Source organism: Aspergillus novofumigatus (genome assembly GCF_002847465.1).
Source record: "Aspergillus novofumigatus IBT 16806 chromosome Unknown P174scaffold_12, whole genome shotgun sequence".
Classification (NCBI taxonomy): domain Eukaryota; kingdom Fungi; phylum Ascomycota; class Eurotiomycetes; order Eurotiales; family Aspergillaceae; genus Aspergillus; species Aspergillus novofumigatus.
Window position 1 is genome coordinate 178,380 of NW_020194285.1, and position 19,136 is coordinate 197,515.

Consider the following 19,136-nt stretch of genomic DNA (forward strand, 5'->3'; position numbering starts at 1 on the left):
ATCAGTAAAACCTAAGAGCATTCTTATGGTAAATATTTGGAATATACAAACCCTATTATATGACAAAACTTTAACAGTTATGCAACATATGAAGTAATTAAACTTTGGAAATTGACCCGAAAGATAGGATCTGGCGTGCGTTATCTATCCATATGTACGACATCACAATCGTGGTACCTGAGGCTATCGTCTCGTCATCGACTTTGTTGTCCTTCCGAGTATAGTAACTCTTTTGCATGTAACGTCATATCTGCGAGGCCGATGGCCGACAATTGATCGGGATATGAATCATCATTTTGATGGTTCATCCGGAAGATATCCACTGCAGGTCGGGACGGAGGACGGACACATGAAAATCAACTTTTAAAGAGCTGTCACCCACAACGTGAATGATCAGAATTCAACCAGCCGAATCCCGCTCTAGCAATGGAAGGACAGAAGCACGGCGTCAATATGGCGGAGGATGGCGTCGCAAAGTCTCATCCTCTTATGTACAGACACTCCGACCCTGCACTTATGGACGCAGAGACCAAGAGCAAGTATATCTCGCGGTTTCAGCCACGGCTCAGCAAATATGTCACAGTTTCTCACGACGCCTGCATAGAGTGCCACATTGACCTGTTTGGGACGGGCGGGATCGGAAAAGTGGTTGGTGGGATGAATGCGCATACAGCAGACTTTACGGCACTCTGCGCTCCAGAGGCTTTACCCGAAAGAATCGCATTTTGTTCTTACTTTATTGAGTACGCGTTTGTGCATGATGGTGAGTGTTGACCCCTTGTTGGAGTGGATTGGCTTCTGACACGGTATATTGCTAGACGTGTCCGTGGACGCTGTTCACGATGGCCCTAGCTGCCGCCTTTCCCAGGACAAGGATGGAATTCTATTAAAAGCAGTAGGGTCAAAAAGGCTTGAAGACCTCGAGGATATCGCCGAAGGCGGATTGAAGAGAAAGCAGGCCAGAGCAAAGATCTGGTCGGTCTTGAACGAAATCGACCAAGACTATCTTGGTCGCTGCCAGAAGAAATTCAAGCAGTGGTACGAGACTGGCCAACAGATGAGGGACAAAACGTTTGCAAGTTTGGAGGATTACTTGGCTGTCAGGGCCTTGGATTGCGGAGCTAAGTGTGTGATGTATGCTCTCGAGTCAAAAACTCCCCGTGGCTGACAATGATAAGCTGGGTTGTCCGAATGATGGGCTGGGCCAGCGGGGTCGAACTCTCACCGGAAGAAGAGGTTGAAACCGGGCCAGTCACCTACCTGGCATTTGTGGTTCTTGGTGTGACCAACGATCTGTGGTCTTGGGAAAAAGAGAAAAGAGTAACGCGACAGTCGGGTGATACTCTTCCTCTGATCAACGCCGTCAAGATGGTCATGCAGGTGCAGGATATTGGCGAGGAGTCCGCAAAACAGACAGTCCGTGCCCTTATCCGCGAGCATGAGGAGCAATACTGTCTCCTCCGCGATGAGTATCTACGGAGACCGAGTACCTCGCTTTCCGTGAAGAAATGGTTCCAAGTCCTCGAGTTGTCCATGGCAGGAAATGCGCTGTGGAGCATCCATGCCCTTCGATATCACCCTGACGTCCGAAATCCGTATATTTGCCCTACTGAAATTCCCTCCGTCTTCAAAGAACTGGAGGTAAAGCGATCAAAACCGGAAAGCATAAAGAAGGGGAATGCCGGAGTAGGAAGTATGGAATCTATTCAATATGGTTTGAATCAGACGCTGATTCACTGCGTGCAGGCGAAGATGCAACAGGACCTGCATACAAAGTCCTTGAAGCATTGGACGAAACGGTATGTCTTCCTCTCCATCCGGAGGCCACGCTGATAACTGCAGGTTCTATGGAAACCATACGAGTATATCACCTCTATGTCATCCAAGGGTTTCCGGCATCACCTGATCGATGCTCTGCAGACTTGGTTCAATGTGCCAGAGCGCTCGGTGGCGCTGATTTCGGGGTAGCGTCCCTGCTCCATGAAGCGTCTTTGATGTGAGTCCTATAACGTTGTCACTGCCTTGTCCTTAGGTTAACCAAGCGCAGGCTGGATGATATACAGGATGGCAGCCTTCTTCGACGTGGGAAGCCAGCCGTTCATGAAATATTTGGAGTCGGCCAAACCATCAACTCTGCATGCTTCCAGATCAATAATTCCCTGCGCCTTGTCCAACAGCTCTCGCCCTCTGCCGTTGTGATATTCTCCGGTCAGTCTTTCTCCTGGTCTTCGAAGCAATGGCAGAATGGTGCTGAACTAGGTAGAGCAAATGGCACATCTGTATACAGGCCAAGCACATGATATCTCCTGGGCCGGCCACAGGATTATCCCTACCGAGGAGGACTATTTCAGAATGGTCGACGGCAGTATGTACCCCTGATCTGTGCTCATCGCCCTGGCTCACAGCGAATAGAAACCGGTGGCCTCTTTGTACTTCTCATGCGATTGATGCAGCAGGAAGCCACCCAAAACAGGTTAGACATCCCCGAACGAGGCCAAAAATATATCTAATTGAGATGCAGGGACCTCGATATGCGCCGCTTCATGAACCAGCTGGGACGGTACTTCCAAATCCGGGATGACTATCAGAACCTCGTATCCCAAGAGTATACGTCCCAACGAGGCTTCTGCCAGGACTTCGACGAAGGGAAGCCTTCGTTCCCGTTTATCCGCGCTTGTCATACTTTGGAGGATAGCACGGTGCTCATGGAATGGCTTAACATGCTGCGCAGCGGAGGCGGGGCTTCGATAGAGGCGAAGCGATACATCCTCACTCGGGTGGAAGAAAGCGGGAGTCTGGAGTATACGCGGGGTGTCCTCGCCCTCCTCCTTCAAGATTTAGAAGGTACACTACGGGACATGGAAGTCATGACAGGGCAGGAAAACTGGATTCTGCGATCTATGCTGGTGCAACTGCAGATCAAACAGGAAAAGCCAGTGCGGAAGGAGAGTACGTTTGATGAAGTGCTGCGTGTTTGGGGTGGATATAGGGAGATGGCGTGGAGGTCGATGAATTGAACATCGGTTTGGCCGAGTACCTGGTCATCAGGGTCTTAAGACAGCCATCCAAGAAGGAATTCTCTGCAGCTATCCCGATTCCTCCTTTGAAGTAATGGCAAGCATATTCTGGAAAACTGCATAGCCAGGCTCTGTTTGACCGCTGAAAGCCACGTTATTTCGTGACTGGTCTGGCGGAATAATCTCCTCAGCCCGTATGAGATGCGTCTTTTATAGCCCTCTAAGCAACGCCTGATTCCTCCGTTCCCGGATTTGAAGAAAACATTGCCTTGCACGTCTTGACTTTGCAGCCTCCCTAGTACCAAGACGATACTAATCAATCATCGGACCATCGTTCTCGCATCTCGGGCGTAATGCTTGCAGCTGTATGGGCAAACTCGGCATTGAGCCAGGGATCCCAGTCCCAATCAATCCATTCCTCAAAATGCATATTCTTTGCCCTTGCCTTTTCCAACGAAGAACGGGTGAAATGTACTCTCCCAGAAAATTATTCAATTCTAACGCCAGTGGTTTACTTAGTATGCAGCTGCCTTTCTTACGGAAAATATCTTGCCTTCTATACTACTACCCCAGGATTAGGCGGACACAGGAGTAAACTAGAATAAATCAATCGCCAACTCCCAGCAATTGTCATTCTCAGAATTGCCCCGTATAAACGCTAATTAAAATAAACCCGGAACACAGTTCAGACGGTTACTAACAGGCAAAAAAGGAAAAAGGTTAAACTGGGAATCGGTTGAATACATTTTTTCTTAGCATCACCTTGATAAATGGCATCATTAAGACTTACAGGGTAGAATGACAGACAACGAGGGAAGTTGGTTTGTCTAGGTACAAAAGTGCGACACTATCTCCAACTCATCCCGAATCAGCTCAGCTAGGTTTTAATTCACCGATTAAAGTCCTGCCCCCTATGATTGATGGTTTCCGAGTAATCAAACTTTCACAAACTCCAGTTGCTGGTCTACCACATCCCGCACCATCTGCTCCCATGAGTGCCATCGCATCCCTAACTCTGCTTCTGCTTTGCTACTGTCGGTTGAGAGAAAGTCTTCCTCAATGTCTGGTGTGATCTTTGCCCCAAGGTCTGAATAGTTCCGCTGAATGACATCTGCCACCTCTTTCCAGGTCCCGCCCTTCGCTGAAAGCAGATACCTCGACCCGTCTGGGATGGCTGGATCCAGGGCCTTGAGGTGTGCTTCAACCACATCATTAATATGCACACCAGGAACCTGGGAGTAAGAGTGATGAGGGACGCCTGTCATGATAGCGTACCACAGAAGACCATTTGAAGATTCCTGGATCTCCTCAGCAGTGGTCTGCGCCGGGTTGCGTCCGTACACAAATGCAGGATGGAGTGTTACCAAGGCATACTGCGGCTTGGCGGTCCTCTGGAATTCCCATGCTGTTTTATTGGCGAGCAGTTTAGATGCATGGTACAACCGCATAGGTATTCCTCGTGGGTCATTAGAGGCTGTGAAGTCCTCAGTCTCGTCGACATCGAAGTCCCAGTCGTTGTCCTCTGGGATGATATCAGTCCAGTTACGATGTAGGCGGCCCAGGAACCCTGAAAACGCACCTTTGACGACGCCGCCAGACGGTATGCCGTCCAGGGGCATCAAGGCCGCAATCGATGATGTGATCACGACCTTCTTGATACTTGGTACTCGAGCAGCCTCCTTGAGCAAGGCAGTCGTCGCTTTCACAGCTGGAGTAAAATAGTACTCCTTATCGGTGCCACTGGGAAGAGGATGTGCGAGATGGATGACATAGTCTGCTCCATCCAACTGTCCTCTGAATTCACCTTCAGCTGTCCAATCGGAAACCGTAACAAATTCCACTTGCTCGCTATACCCTGACAGCAGATCCTGTAATTTGTCTGAGGGCTTTCGAACACAGATTCGCAATCGATATCCCGCTTTGAGTGCTGCCATCGCGGTGGCGCTGCCAAGGAAACCTGTTGCGCCGGTGATGAAGACTAATTGACGCGCCATGATGTGTAAAGTCAGAACTCAAAGAATGGAAAGTGTAGAATAGTCAGGCGTTTCTTTTATCCTTCTGCATGGATCCGGTCCTAGAATTACCACAGTTTTATGTCCGACTGAGGTCAAGACTTCCCAAGCGGAGCGTGTTGGAGATAACGGATCTATCATCTTAGAAAAAACCCCCATTTAAACCATTCTAGGAAGAACAGATTCACTCAGATGGTAATATTATACATGATGTGGGAAGATTTGAGGCTTATGTTACGTGTCGGGGCGCCGGATCCCGCTCCCCTTTGCATCAGACCGCTGCCGCATTCGCTTCCCCCTGACCTCATTGTGGCACTGCTGCTCAATTGTGCCCTTTGGCCTACTCCGGTAGGCTATACGTAGATCATCTTATGATAAACGATTGAGAAATGCGTCGATTCGCTTGAACCGATGGGAAGTCTAATCGCCAAAAAGCAACCCAGGAAGATGCAAAACAGTACAGGAGAAATCCCTCACCCGCTTCACCATCCTTCCAAAGGAGTGAATTTAGCCAGGACGCCGTCCTTTGGTGCGATAGTCGCTCCCTCTCGCACCTCCAGTGGAGCGTCGGGGTATTTCAATTCGAACTCAAAGCTACCGACCACCGCAGCGAGGAGACATGCTAGTTCCGCTTTAGCGAACACCTGCCCAATGCAACTACGGGGACCGTGAAGGAAGCTCAGGAAAGCGTAATTACTGGCTGCGCCACCGGTGTTGGCCTTACCGGGGCCCATCCATCGATCTGGGTTGAACTGTTCCGCGTCTGTCCCCCAAAGCGCCGGCATATGATTAACAAGTTCCGGCGAAATGACGACCTGCGTACCCTTGGGGATCGGGTACCCCATCAGGGTGGTGTCTTTCAAAGCCACACGGACGGTATTTGGCACAGACGGGTGGAAGCGAATGACTTCATTGCAGACGGCATTTAGATACTGGAGGCTGTCAATGGTTGCAGCGTCGATCGGACCGGGATTCTCGACATTGATCGGTGGCAGGTTGGCGCGGACTTCGTCGCGCAGGCGGGCCTGAACATCTGGGTGCTTGCAAAGCGCATATATCGCCCATTGAAGCGCCCCAGCGGTCGTCTCGTGGCCGGCGCCTAGGAAGGTCATCAACTGGTCGACGAGGTTGTCATCGTCAAAGTTGCCACTCCGCATTGCGACGGAAATGATGTCGACCTCGGCCTCTGCGTTTGGATCCTCCATCTTTACCTTCTGCTCGCGAATCATCCGCCGCGTGGCATCACGGATATTGCGACAGCCCGTGTCAATGAGCTTATTCTGCTTGGTGGGTAGCTTTGCTAGCCATGTCGTATTCCCAAGGAGCATTCCAAGTATGAAAAGGATCTTTGTTCCCAGACCCGGTGTGGCGAAGATCATTTCGTAAGATTGGCTGAGACTGTTTTCAGGGTCGTGCAGGGAGCCGAAATCCCGGCCCATGCCTGCCAAACCAATGATGTCCAGCGAGGATCGACTGGCCCAGGTTCGCACTTGAATGGTGTTATCGTCTGGAGCTGTTCTGCTCTGCAGATCCTTTCGGATCAACTTGGCCATCTCCGTGCCCTTGGACCAGAAGACAGGATAGAGATCCTTGACATGGCGGTACGCAAAAGCTGGCTTGAGATTCTTACGTTGAAACTACACGAAATGGTTGTGAGATCCAAACGAGAAACGAATGCGCATTGGCTGTTTCTTACCTTGTGTTCCTCGCCTTCGGCAATCAGGATGCCATTGCCCAGCACGCGCCTCAATGTCTGCTGTATCACCAAGGGCTTTGCGAAGTCGTAGGCCTTGCTCACCAAAATTTCGCTTAGGACAGCAGGACTGGTTATCGTGAGCCTTTCCATGTTTCCCACAATGTAGTAACGAAGAACTCCATCATTGGGAATAGTCTTGGCCCACTCCTTCATTAGCGCATGCGGGGTGTCGACGAGCCAACTACCCGTATTGCCCGTGAGCCAGTGCCGTTTCTAGCGATGCAAGTTAATTCCGAGTCCAGTATGGCAAGCATGGACTTGATGGCTCACTGGTGGGGCCGGAAAGTGTTTCAACGGCGTGACGAATTGAGGGTAGATAAATAACTGATAGAGCAACTTTGATATGGTGATGCCTGTAATCAGAACGGTAATGGTCGCGATTCTGGAGCCGTAGATGGCGCATTCTGGACTGAAGTAGACACCGGCAGCTATGCCGAGGCTGAGGACACCAAAGTAATCGCGAATGGGTCCCATAATGGTGGTTGGGTCTTCAGAGTGAGGCCGCCGTTTTCTGGTGGCGGCCACCCTTACTTCAATGATCTAGAGGATCAAATCGCTGACCGATGGCTTGGGCATCGGCTGAAGCCGTGCCACCTGAGACCAGTCGTATGATTGGTTTTCTTTGTGTGTAACTTCTACCACAACCAAGCCTTGAAACTCCTTATGCCACCGGGGCTCGGGCGCCGTCCCGCGTTCGACTGTCTGACAGTTACTCGGTATCAGTATAGGGCAAATATGGGGGCAGAGTGCTGGGGCCCCACTTTAGACAGATTGTCTGTGAGCACATATTTGATTGCACGCGACTAATCTCTTGTAATAGACTGCAATGGCTGCCCTTTAAGATTCCTTCGCTGCCAGTTCTTTTCCATGCCTACAAATTCCGCTCTAAGAATTCCTCTTCATATATAGTTTAACCTTTCCCCAAATCGCACCTGACTGACGGACTATCAGCACTGGCCCCTTGGTTGACGCCCTTCCAAAAGAGAAGAGACTCCCCCAGGGCTTCCATGGCCAGAGAATTGAAGTTTTCGTTCCCGGGAGCCGACTTCCCGTAGCTCCTCAACTGCGACAGAAACTCATCTGAGCCTCGAGCCAACTCGCCGCTTGTCGAGGTGATTGGACCCATGGGGGCAAACGAACCATCTGCATCTTGGAAAACGGCACCATCAAAGCGTGAGTCATAGGTTTCTTGAACTTCTGAATTCATGTAGCTGTACCCGCTGGTTGGGGGCGAGAGTAGCTCTGACATCAAGTAAGGATCTGTTGGTCCTTCCGAGGTCGGCTTCTGCCGTTTGTGCTGAGCCTTCCTGGCCTTTACCACGTCGTTGACAATAAGTGACAGCTGGTACAGCCGTCGATTGTATGAGGCTTCTGCGCGGCAGTCGGTAATGGTCTGGAGCATCTCAATGAATTCTTGAAGCATGTCGATGTCCCGATTGGACCCCCCACCACAGAGGATGGATGACAGCACTTCGTAAAGATATAGTGACGGAAGGGAGGCGAGAAAGCTATATCGGAACCAAACGGTCAGTCTCAGCCATTGGTGGTTCAAAAGATACAAGGCAGTCAGAGAAAGAGTCATTACAATGAGAAAACAGCCTGGCTCCCTTGGTCGGGTGGGGAATGCCACAGGCGTAACAAGAGTTTCAAACACATTCGAGCGACCTCGGGAGCCCGTTGAAACATGGGATCGGGATGGTGCTTATGGGCCAAATGAGGAGCAGCTGAACAGAGAGATATCTGATTGCCAACTGCAGATTCGAAGCGGAGCCGTCAAAAGACTTCTGTATCTGGTCCAAGTCAACTCCCGATTCGGTGAGACAGACTTGAAGTTTTGACAGAATCGTGGCTGCGAATCCGCGAACTTGATCTTCGTCTCTCGCCTGCACATGGACCGCGTATATCTCCAAGTATACGGTCTCCTCTATCCTAGCCATCTCGGCCTTTGCAACGAGACAGGGTGGGATACCGTTTTCAGAAGGCACCAGGCGTGGGTCGAAATGGACTTCGGAGACTGGTATACTGGGAGATGACCCGGCCGTCCAGCAAACGGCCTTATCAAGCATGTATAAGCAGTATGAAAGGTTTTGTCTTTCTTTGACGTCGTCCTCACTCAGTTGACCTTGAAAGGAGTGCCACTGGTGGATGCCGATGGACTTTGCACATCTGATTGCTAGAGCTAGCAGCGTCTCGGATAGACCTATAGAGAGGTACACTTGCGCGACCATGTGCTTCTCGTTTGTCAGTGATTCGGTGCAACTAGGAAATGGTGAGTATTAGTCGGAAATATTACCAGAGATAGCAGTGCCTGCACATTGATGAGGTGCGGCGACACAAGTTGGTCAATATTGCTGACAGCGCGCTTCGCGTTTGTCAAAAAGCCCGCAATGAGGTCAAAGTCGATTGACGACGCCTTGCGGGTCTGCTTGGACATCATTGACTCGCGCTGGTGGGAGCCTAGGGAGTCCGCTGACATGGCCATGAGGATGAGATTGTTGCAGCAGACGATAGAAGCAAGGTCCCGTTCGGATGGCGCGGATTGCCGCAAAGCCGCAGCCATTTGAGTGAACCTTTTCTTGGACCAGATAGGAAAATGATCGTTGGTTGTTGTAAAGTATGGCTCGATCATTGCGTCCAAAATGGCAAAGGGAGGCATCGCGGGCGGTGACTTTTCCCCAGTGGGAATCTCTTCTCCCTGGCCAACCAGAAGATCAATCTTGCGTTGTGCTCGCATCACACATTCCTTCACGGTGTGCCTGTCGGTGTCGGGACTCTGAACGAGCTCATCCTTGATGTTGAGCATTAGTGATTCGAGAGAGGTCGGGCCAAAGCATCTCTCGTCACTGTTTTGGTCCACTAGAAAACGGCCAAGCGGCCTCGTGAATAAGGCCGATTGTGACGAGTCGGGGAACCGTTGATCACTCAATTGCGGTGTAGGACTCGCTGGGCTGGCTGGGCGTCTTGAGGAAGGTGAGACTGTCGATGAACCCTCGAAAAGTCGCTTCAAGGACCTTTGAGTGTCCGCCAAGGAAGTCTTCAATAAGCGGTTCTTAGACATCGTCTACAGATGTATGTGGGACTTGGCGTCCAGCTTACCTCGAGTTGTTCAAGGCGACTACCCATACCCAGGATAGTATGGCTTCTATGAATCATGAGCTCGGAACAGCAACGCGTGGAAGTAGTGAAGTAGTGACGTAGTACATACAGAAGGGTTGTTTGATTGCACTTTTTGCCTTGACCGGACCACTCACACTGCAAGCCCAGGCGGTCACAGTTCCTGCACGAGGGCTTTTCTCGACTGCAGCGTATTTTCCTCGTCCGGCATTGGTCACATACTGGTCGAAATGATTGGTTACCTATGGTTTGCTTGCTTTTGGGGGCCGCATATCCGAGGCTCGCCTACCTGTGTACTCATCTCTACTAAGTTCTTTGGCCATTGTCGCGGGTTTGCCAGGAAGAAGTCGTAGGCCGCGCAGATCTTTGATTATCCTCGGGACAGGTGGCGACAGGGTCTAACGTACAGCTTGACATCTTACAATGACTGCGGGTAAGAGCATTTATAGGAGAATAAGGCTCCGTTTGCCAGCCGCAGTGGGGGTTTACCACCGTCGGTCCATTTCCTTTCTGCATGTTGGCATGCATTCTTACCGGGGGCTACTTGAACATCACCAACGACTAAGGGTCATTAGGGCCCAAGGCCAAGCATGCACAGGGCCAACCAGGGCGCATCAGTGGAGAGTGGTTGGATGTCCAGCCCAATTAGACAACATCAGCCTGATAAGAGGTTAGAGGAAAATGTACTCTCCAACGTTCTAGATTTGCTGCTCATATCTCAGTGTCGGACGAATATATTAGCGTAGTATATAGTAATCCATTATGTATGTCAGCCGAGAGGGGAAGCGAAGATAGTTTGAAAAGTATTCGAACATGGAGGCGAAGTAGTCACGATGTCCATGTGGATCTGCTGGATAAATATACTGTTGCCGAGTTTCGGCTGAATTCCATCAAGCCATGATCGAATTCGCTTCCGCAGTTGGTCGCCACGGCTGATTGACCGAAATCTTATTTCGATAACCTAATAACATTCTAATGTAGCTTTCCGGAGCTTTCCCGTGCAATAATTCCGCAATTACATTTCTGAAATGGTTGAGTTTCGTATATGGTTTTAGGTCTGACTATGAGGATAGACTGCGAACTACGGAGGAGCTGCTGATAATTTACTCGCGAGACAGGAACTTGAGTGATTCCGGTTTGGAGGTACTTTCCCGGAGCTCCGGAGCATAGTCAGATATCATGCGGCTCTCTTACAGTCTGTCTCGATAGAACTGACGCCAGCTCAGTTGAGATGCGAGACGCGCCCAGGGTACACTGCGAAGCCACACCCCAAACAGTTTTTGCCATTTGGTCACACCAAAGAAGACTCTCCAAATGCAACGGTGCCATGCCGCGTTGTGGAACCTGTCCTGCTAACATTTATACAACAACCCTATGCATCATACCTCTGCAGAATGTTGACACTAGCGTGAGGGGGTGGCGCGCCTCTCAGCAGATTGACGCCCGTGATGGTGTGATTAGCTGCACTAGCACCCAAGCACGGAGAGCATCAGACAAATTGGCTTCCGCCTCTGGAGAAACATGACCTGCGGCACATCCCGGCGATCTTCCGCTGATCCTTAGCGAGTCAGTTCTCGAGCACAGTCAGCCTCTATCTCAGCAGGAAGAGGTGAATGGACGTAAGCTTACCTGCAGGGAGGGTTTACTACCCCTTACCTGGCGCCAATATGTTCTTCGGCGTGGTTCCCATCCCCTCGGCTAATTGGTCATGCTTATGATGTTTGCCTGACTGAACCAGAAATCTGTGGATTCCACCTTCATCATAACGTTCCGACCAGTAAAAAGGGGCGCTAAAAATATATGCTCGGGACTCAGTTATTGCGGACGTTGCTTACTGCGCATATGGGTTGACAGTGTAGTGTGAGACTGGAACGGAGGGGTAAGTGTGAGCTAGATATTGGGGGGAGACTAGAGACTAGATGCATTAACGAGGCGGATTAACCCCCTTGAAGGCAGACTAGTTAAGGACACCGTTGCTGACATACCGAGTACACGAATGGTGGAGTCTGTGTTTGAAACGAAAGAGAACGCGCTATCTGCTCAACAATCCTTGAAGAGCGACTAGACCTTCATTTGAAGATGTTGGAGCGACCGTACTTCCCTCATCTCGGGGACGGGACCCGTCATCAGCGCCCACTTTGGTCAGACCGGCGAGGGCGCCGACTGGCTCCTTGCATTCTCTGGCATCTCTGGCATAATATTTCCATATTTTCCATAGAGCTTGACAAGATCGATGGAACGAGGTTCAATTGATCCTGACTTCGCGAGTCGTTGTTTGAATGTTCAATTGCGCAATCTTACCTTCCTGCTGACACCGAACCTGGAAGAGCCCAGAGTGGAAAGAAAGCATGAAACCAGATCAGGACCTGTTTGGCAAGGTATGTAACGTATTTTGCGGATACTGGTACTGGTCTCGCTGACAGATCTCGCAGACTGCCTTTATAACGGGTGGCTCCGGTGGATTAGGAAAAGCGATTTCCAACATACTTGCTGCGCGTGGTTTGTGAATCCTCCCGTTCGGAAAGCCTATATTTTCACTGATCCCCAAGCTCAAGGTGCCAATGTCACAATATTCGCGCGACGGCCGGGTCCTCTAGCAGATGCGAAGAACGAGATAGTCGGGAATTGTGTGGATGCGGATCGGCAAGAGATCAATGCCGTGGCGGTGAATATGGCTGATGCCTCTGAGGTACGTTGCTACTGCAGCATGCGAATAGAACTTTCCCCCTAACCAGCACACAGGTTTCGGAAGCATTCAGATCCCAACCCCGAATCGCGGATTTCCTGTACTGCTGCGCGGGGGGAAACCATGCCGAGAACGGGTTTTTCATCGATCTCAAAGCCACGCAGCTCGATTCTTGCATGAAGAATAATTATTATTCCTCTGCTTATGCTGCCAAGGCCATGTTGGATATCTGGGTTGAGGACGACAAGAAACCTACCGGCATCGACATGTCAACCAACACCACTGGACCCAAACCCAGAAAGATTGTTTTCGCCAACAGTGCGGCGGCGTTCTTGGGGTTACCCGGGAGCGTTGCTTATACGCGTAAGCCCATGATCTTGATCTGTTGATTTCGAAGTTTTGTTGTCATCTTCCGGCTAACACCATCCAACTCAAAAAGCTGCCAAAAGCGCGGTCCGAGCCCTTGCAGACACCCTCCGCTTGGAAGTCCTCCGCCACAACTCCGCCAATACCACCTACACAATCCACATCGCCTTTCCGGCCGACTTCATCTCCCCTGGGTTCGTCCTCGAACAAGACACCAAACCTGACCTCACGAAGCGGATACAGGGAACCAACGTCGCCACTTTCGCGCAGCTGGAGGCGAAATTCCCTTCTTCGGAGAAAGTGGCCCAGGGGATAGTTGCGCGGGTAGATAAAGGGGATTTTATTATCTGCGAGGATTCATTGGCCGCGAGCCTTTTGTTTACGAATATGGTTGGGTTGAGCCCCAAGAGAGGACTTGGAATAATGGATTCCTTGTTGAGCGTGGTGATGGGGTGGTTTGTCGTGCCGGTGTTGAGGAGGAGGTGGGAGAGGATGTGCAAGGAAGATGGTAGTAGCCGGTTACGATAAAAGGCCCCAGGGGCATCTCGCATGAGATTGAGTGGCCAGATTTTGTCAATTTATACATTATATGTGCTAGCCACTAAGCACGGCTTCGATGATTATGTGGCATCTTCATCAGACATAGAAAGAAGTTGTTGTTCTACAGCCGGCCAGACTTCCTTCCGCAAGCTGTACAACAACCAGAAATTACCCGCAGCGTCTTTTCCAATCACCACGCCAGTGTTTCGCGTCGCGTAGCCTTTAGTCCCAGTCCCTTGGATGCAAGATGGTCTGCCCAGCTGATTGCTTCGCTTGTCCGTTGCCATTCCCTTTCTTATGACGGCAGCGGAGAAATCAACCTTGAACAGTTTTGCTTTGACCCAGTTTGACATCATTACCGTGTACATACCAGGATTTCCGAATAGGGCTGGATGATGTGCATTGTCCAGTGTATTTCTCTGGATGCTGTCCAGTGCTTGGAGTTGTTCGGCATTCCGTTGCTGTATAAGAGACTTGCGGATTTCAAGTGCGGTGAAGCTTAAAGGTTCTTCGAGAACCTGGCGAACGGAAAGGAATGTCAGGGTTGCGAATACGGCATTGGTTACCAATGCACATGTGGCGGATGGTATGTGGCCCAGCTCTGCTAAGATTGACCGGCAACAGTATGTATTCCGCATGTTAACTGTGCGGCTGGGGCAAGGTTTTTCGGCTCGGAGAACCACGCGCGTCCACCAAGCAAACAGAACGTCACCCTCGCTGACGAAAACGGGTCTGTCGCCCTCGTTGGCGTCGCGCGATGCAAGCTCCGCCATCGCCTTAGATCGCATCTGTTGCAGGTATTTTGCGGGCAAGAAGATAACCCGTTCCTCCTCCCGGTGCTGCCAAAACAGCTCAATCGTAAGGATATACCGCAATGCAAACAAAAACCAGGTCCACCCTATGAGCAGCGTGTCGGCAAAGACGTATTTCTGCAGCGGTTCTGTCTTCGACCCGGTGAGGCCAGCTAAAGGGTCACGAGCGAATCCCACAAACGGCTTCACTTCATCTTCTCGTCCGCGCAGCACTGCAGACCAGGCGTCCAGAACGGCATCGAGTCCCATCATGTCCGTCAAGCTATGAAGGAAAGAAACGGTAACAAGTGTCGCGTCTAGGAAGGTGATAATGCGAACCCCCAGCTGGGGACTGTCTGAACAAAGCCAACCTTCCAAGCGATCGGGGAAAGCAGGAGTCCGGATGAATGATCTGAACTCGGGTGTAGTTGTATATGTAATGCCCCGAACGGCCGGGCGACCAGCGGCATCAAGGTGGTGAGGTTGAGCTAAACGCGATGTTTGTGGATGGTCGGCCACGTTCATGTCATATGCGACCGTGGAGTATGCGAAGCCAGGCCGCTTGTCGTCGAAACATTGCGGAATATGGTACTCCAGACCCCCCTCTGCATTCCTTCGGATTCGAGCACCGAGTTTCCGCCAGTCTCCTAATTCTAGCAGCCGGGATAGCGCACACCGAAGCTTCTCCGGGTCCAGGATGTCATCGAAGCGGAACGTGACGTCAAAGGAAAGGCCTCTTGTATGATGGTCATCATCCCAGTAGTGGAAGGGAATGATTGTGTCGGTTGGTACGGTCGGCGGAGGGGCAGACTCCCTCCCAAATCCAAGAAAACCCATGACAAGTTGCGTTGCCTCTAATGGAGCCTCTGGGTTGACGACAAAGATGATTCTGGTCGTGACCGTGATCGTGGTCCTGTCCTGGTGGTGGTCGCAGTCACTGCCTTTCATGATAGCGCTGCCCAGGTTAGTTTGCTCCACCAACCGGGCCGAGCCTTCGGGACCGGAACCCGCGCGGAACCGGCGCCTCTTAGGCTCAGCTGTCATCTTCCAAACTCAGTCCACGCTTGGGAACGACATTCACTGTTACAGAGTAAAGTACATACTCTTTCATCTGCTTCCTTCATCCTCAGGACACGTGACGGTCCGGATTCTGCTGAGTAATATCGACCAGCGATCCGGAAGAATATGTGATCCTGGAAAGGGGTCTCTTGGCTGCTCAAATACAGAAATCACCACTCCCGATAGACACTCCTCCATTCCCCTATCTCCACACACTGCGGTGGACCAATCCGTTGGTAAGCATCTTCTCTCTGCAACTGAAAACTCTATTTCAACTTGTGTGAGTGATTGAGCTTGAGCCCTAAGCCGACGTGGTCTGAGAGTTAAACTATCGTGCCAAGCATGGGCCAGGCCGAGTTTAACGCCAGAACGGACGCCAGCGCCGAGATATCCGCATTCGCAGTTCGACCAGAACCAGACTCTGAACCCATGTCAGAAAAACAAGGAAAGACAGAGACAGACGCAGAGACAGAGGCAGGCGGGACGGAAGTTCCTGCAGAGAGAAATGGCGAGGATGATGTTGAGCGGACAGCAAAGAAATCACTAGCCTTTAAACTCGCTTTCATAGGCCTCGCTGCCAGCATGTTTGTGTTCCAGGTGGATGCAACGGCCCTCGGTATCGCCCTTCCAGTGAGCAATACCACGTTTTCTCATCGGGTGCTGAATTGCCCCAAGACTAACCTCGCCGGTAGACCATAGCTGCTGATCTCAAGGGCGAGAGTTTGGAGTCCTTCTGGGCGAACTTGTCCTACACCCTATGTGGCCTCGTCATGCAACCGGTGTGGGCCAGTATCTCCACCGCGTTCGGTCGGAAACCGCCTCTCTACGTCTCCATGGCCTTATTCTTCATCGGATCCATCGTCTTTGCCGTGGCCCAAAATATGAACACGGTTATCGTCGGCCGCGTCCTTCAAGGGTTCGGAGGTGGAGGCATTGACGTGCTGGCAGAGGTGATCCTCGCAGATATGACGACGCTGCAGGAACGCTCGAAATATCTGGGCTTGATGGCCATTCCCATGGCGATTGGCAACATCATGGGGCCCTCAGTGGGTGCACTGTTCGCGACTTATGCGAGCTGGAGATGGATTGGATGGGTGAACTTGCCGTTGCTAGGGATCGGTACACCCTTGGTGTTCTTCTTCCTCAAGCTACGACCAGTCCCCCTCGATGCATCGCTAGCCAAGAATTTGAACCGCCTCGATTGGATTGGTATGGTGTTGGTCGTCGTCGGGATCACGATCTTTGTGTTACCCCTCAGTTGGGCGGGCTCCTTATTTCCATGGGGTGCCTGGCAGACTCTCGTGCCACTGTTCTTAGGGGTTGCGGTACTGGTCATATTTGCTTTCTACGAAGCGAAACCCGAAGCCCCTATTGTTCCTCATCGACTCTTCCACTCGAAGACTGGAAACATGACGTTAGCCGGAGGCTTCCTCCATGGCGCGGTCCTGGTCTCGCTATTGCAGTACCTACCCTTGATCTACCAAGCCGTACAACTCGAAACTGCCATTTTATCGGCCGTCTCCCTGCTGCCCACCGTCATCATTAGCGTGGTGGTCGCCGCTGCCTCCATGATGTTGGTTCCGTGGTTTGGTGGATATGTATGGATTCTGAGGCTGGCATGGATCATACTCACGCTGGGAACCGGCTTGCTGGCCCTGTTCGACGTAGGATCGTCGTCATCCATGCGGCTCGGACTTCCCATCCTCTGGGGAGCGGGTGTTGCCTTGCTGCGTCTCAACCTTCTTCCCATGCAGGCGAGCGTCAAAAACGTCGACGACACAGGCCTGGCGATCGGACAATTTCTCACAATCCGCATGTTTGGCGGTCTCGTCGGCCTCACGATCTCTGCAACCATTTTCAACTCTGTCTTCTCGACATCCATCTCCGCCACTACAGTCCAACTTACCGGTCCTCTGGCGCCTCTCGAGGACGTCACCAATGCGGTTGCCTTTATTGACAAGCTAAGATCAACAGACGTTCCTGCTGAAACGCTTGATCGGGTTCTGAGGGTCTATCTAAAGTGCTTCCAGACGATCTTTTACACAATGACGGGGCTTAGTGGACTGGGGTTGGTGACTTCGCTGTTCGTGGATGAGATTGATCTGAAGTCGCAGGGTTTGGGGAACCAGCGCTTCGAGGAATAGTCGGGGGAAAAAAAAAAAAAAAAAAAAAAAAAAAAAAGATGGATAAAGCGTTTGCATACTATCATGTAGAGTATATCATTTAAGAAGTAACCGAGGACCTGGTAGCTTCATGTACAACTCTCATATCTTGTCATAATCAATTGTATCCCATTGTTTGGGCTGGTTGAGAACATGCTGCAAATCCTCCATCGCACCGGGAAGATCGTCCAAACCGAGATGCAATGCCAATTCGATATAATCCTTTGTCCACAAGCCTGGTGAGCCCCGAGGGTACTGCGATCTAAACCCCACAAATCGCTGCGCGCGCTTCGACAACGTCTTCACGGTTTCCAGCTTGATGATGAAAGGATGTGCTTCCGCCGGCGTCAGGAAACTGGGGATGACAGTCAGCTGGACACATTTCCTTTCCGTCTCCGTTTTGTTCTCGCCCATGGCATGGATGACCTTCCCCCCGATCAGTAGACAGTCACCAGTCTTCATCTCGGCTGGGATCGTCTGTCCCATGTTCCCGCGCTGATGGAAGGGCCATTTGTTGCTGCCGGGGATGATGCGCGTTGCGCCATTGTCATCCGTAAAGTCTGAAAAGGCAAAGAGGAAGTTGATCTGTGGCTCTGTGCCTTCAGGTCCGAGCAGGGCGTATGGTGGATAGGAGGTCAGATCGCGGTGCAAGACCTGCGCGGGCTGCGGTCCGGAGGCGTTGAGTGTGGTCGCCGCCGAGAGCCAGTAGTCTCCGTTATGCCCGCCTTCGCTGTAGCAGCGCTTGCAGATGGCGTGGATGAAGTCGTTTTCGAGGATTCGCTCTCGAAACGTCGCGCTGTGGTTGATTAGGTCGCCGGCACGCTTGGTTTTGGTGCCGTGGAAGGCTGCCAGGTCCGCATGGGGCACCCGGGAGCCCCGTTGGACGGAGTCGATGCGGGACTCGAGTTCTGTGGTGATCTGATGTGCCTCCGCGGTGGTGAGCATGTGTTTCAGGATGACGCCGCCGCTTTCTTTCCAGTGCTTGAACACTTCGTCCAAGGGCGTGTCGACTGTCACTTCGGCAAGCTTGAGTCCATTGGGCTCGGCGACCTGCGGGACGTCTGTCGGGATTCGCCACATTTGGAGTTCTGGAGGATGGGCTCCGAACGATGTATTGATGGTAGAGAAGATGGGAGTGGGTGAAAATGGCCGATATGCTAGTTGCTTGCATGCGGGTTTATGAATAGGAGGTCTCATAATTGCATATAGGGCCTTTTCGCTCCCTGACCTCAGTTGTCAGACTCGGATCCCGTCCACTGATACCTCCGGGCTCTCGGATTCCGACCGCCCGGTTGATGCACGCAGCATTTGTGACATGCTCGGTTCGTCTATCAAGTCAATGTCGTACGATTCAATTCGGCCCCTAGCTTACATAGAAACCTGGATGACCGGAGGCTACCGAGGGGAGGCATGTGGCCACCAAGACGGACCTTTGTCTGTTAGCCAACAACTGCGGACCTTGAGCCCGGGGGACAAAGGACTATGAGATAACTTTGGGTTGAGGCTTGTAGAACCATGATCTTTACGAGCGAATGCCTTTCGTACATCGTATACAGACCAACATGCCACCAATTCGGAGGCCTTGAGTTTTCCTGCCCCTGTACACGGACGAGGCCATTATTCACTCCTCATG

At 51.5% G+C, this 19,136-nt stretch overlaps 8 protein-coding genes across 8 annotated transcripts; 3 read left to right on the forward strand and 5 right to left on the reverse strand.

The window, feature by feature from the left end:
* Positions 1-426: 426 nt before the first annotated feature.
* Positions 427-3,017, forward strand: P174DRAFT_472405 (putative polyprenyl synthetase; the record flags this gene model as incomplete). Its single annotated transcript, XM_024830618.1, has 7 exons — positions 427-763; positions 819-1,125; positions 1,179-1,584; positions 1,695-1,799; positions 1,843-1,964; positions 2,048-2,224; positions 2,522-3,017. 7 exons carry the CDS (start codon positions 427-429, stop codon positions 3,015-3,017), a joined length of 1,950 nt encoding a protein of 649 aa, XP_024677291.1.
* Positions 3,018-3,952: 935 nt separating this feature from the next.
* Positions 3,953-5,011, reverse strand: P174DRAFT_379861 (ketoreductase sphI; the record flags this gene model as incomplete). The annotated part of the gene is made up of 1 exon (XM_024822941.1): positions 3,953-5,011. One exon carries the CDS (start codon positions 5,009-5,011, stop codon positions 3,953-3,955), a length of 1,059 nt encoding a protein of 352 aa, XP_024677292.1.
* Positions 5,012-5,511: 500 nt separating this feature from the next.
* P174DRAFT_464893 (cytochrome P450 monooxygenase sphH) lies at positions 5,512-7,259 on the reverse strand (the record flags this gene model as incomplete). Its single annotated transcript, XM_024830468.1, has 3 exons — positions 5,512-6,666; positions 6,726-6,998; positions 7,056-7,259. 3 exons carry the CDS (start codon positions 7,257-7,259, stop codon positions 5,512-5,514), a joined length of 1,632 nt encoding a protein of 543 aa, XP_024677293.1.
* A 371-nt stretch (positions 7,260-7,630) lies between these two features.
* P174DRAFT_516324 (transcription factor sphG) lies at positions 7,631-10,427 on the reverse strand (the record flags this gene model as incomplete). The annotated part of the gene is made up of 6 exons (XM_024832320.1): positions 7,631-8,293; positions 8,371-8,486; positions 8,516-9,016; positions 9,079-9,786; positions 10,189-10,263; positions 10,293-10,427. The coding sequence occupies 6 exons, from the start codon at positions 10,425-10,427 to the stop codon at positions 7,696-7,698; spliced, it is 2,133 nt and encodes a 710-aa protein (XP_024677294.1). The 3' UTR covers positions 7,631-7,695.
* Positions 10,428-11,850: 1,423 nt separating this feature from the next.
* On the forward strand, positions 11,851-13,525 carry P174DRAFT_64515 (putative short chain dehydrogenase/ reductase). The gene is made up of 5 exons (XM_024832414.1): positions 11,851-12,277; positions 12,332-12,398; positions 12,455-12,588; positions 12,642-12,948; positions 13,025-13,525. Exons 1-5 carry the CDS (start codon positions 12,248-12,250, stop codon positions 13,477-13,479), a joined length of 993 nt encoding a protein of 330 aa, XP_024677295.1. The 5' UTR covers positions 11,851-12,247; the 3' UTR covers positions 13,480-13,525.
* On the reverse strand, positions 13,471-15,260 carry P174DRAFT_446203 (acetyltransferase sphE). Its single transcript, XM_024828522.1, has one exon. It carries the CDS (start codon positions 15,228-15,230, stop codon positions 13,572-13,574), a length of 1,659 nt encoding a protein of 552 aa, XP_024677296.1. The 5' UTR covers positions 15,231-15,260; the 3' UTR covers positions 13,471-13,571.
* Positions 15,261-15,375: 115 nt separating this feature from the next.
* On the forward strand, positions 15,376-17,492 carry P174DRAFT_455355 (MFS-type transporter sphD). The gene is made up of 2 exons (XM_024829315.1): positions 15,376-15,971; positions 16,034-17,492. The coding sequence occupies exons 1-2, from the start codon at positions 15,684-15,686 to the stop codon at positions 17,483-17,485; spliced, it is 1,740 nt and encodes a 579-aa protein (XP_024677297.1). The 5' UTR covers positions 15,376-15,683; the 3' UTR covers positions 17,486-17,492.
* Positions 17,493-17,522: 30 nt separating this feature from the next.
* Positions 17,523-18,691, reverse strand: P174DRAFT_446205 (monooxygenase sphC). Its single transcript, XM_024828523.1, has one exon. It carries the CDS (start codon positions 18,581-18,583, stop codon positions 17,606-17,608), a length of 978 nt encoding a protein of 325 aa, XP_024677298.1. The 5' UTR covers positions 18,584-18,691; the 3' UTR covers positions 17,523-17,605.
* Between the last annotated feature and the right edge of the window lie 445 nt (positions 18,692-19,136).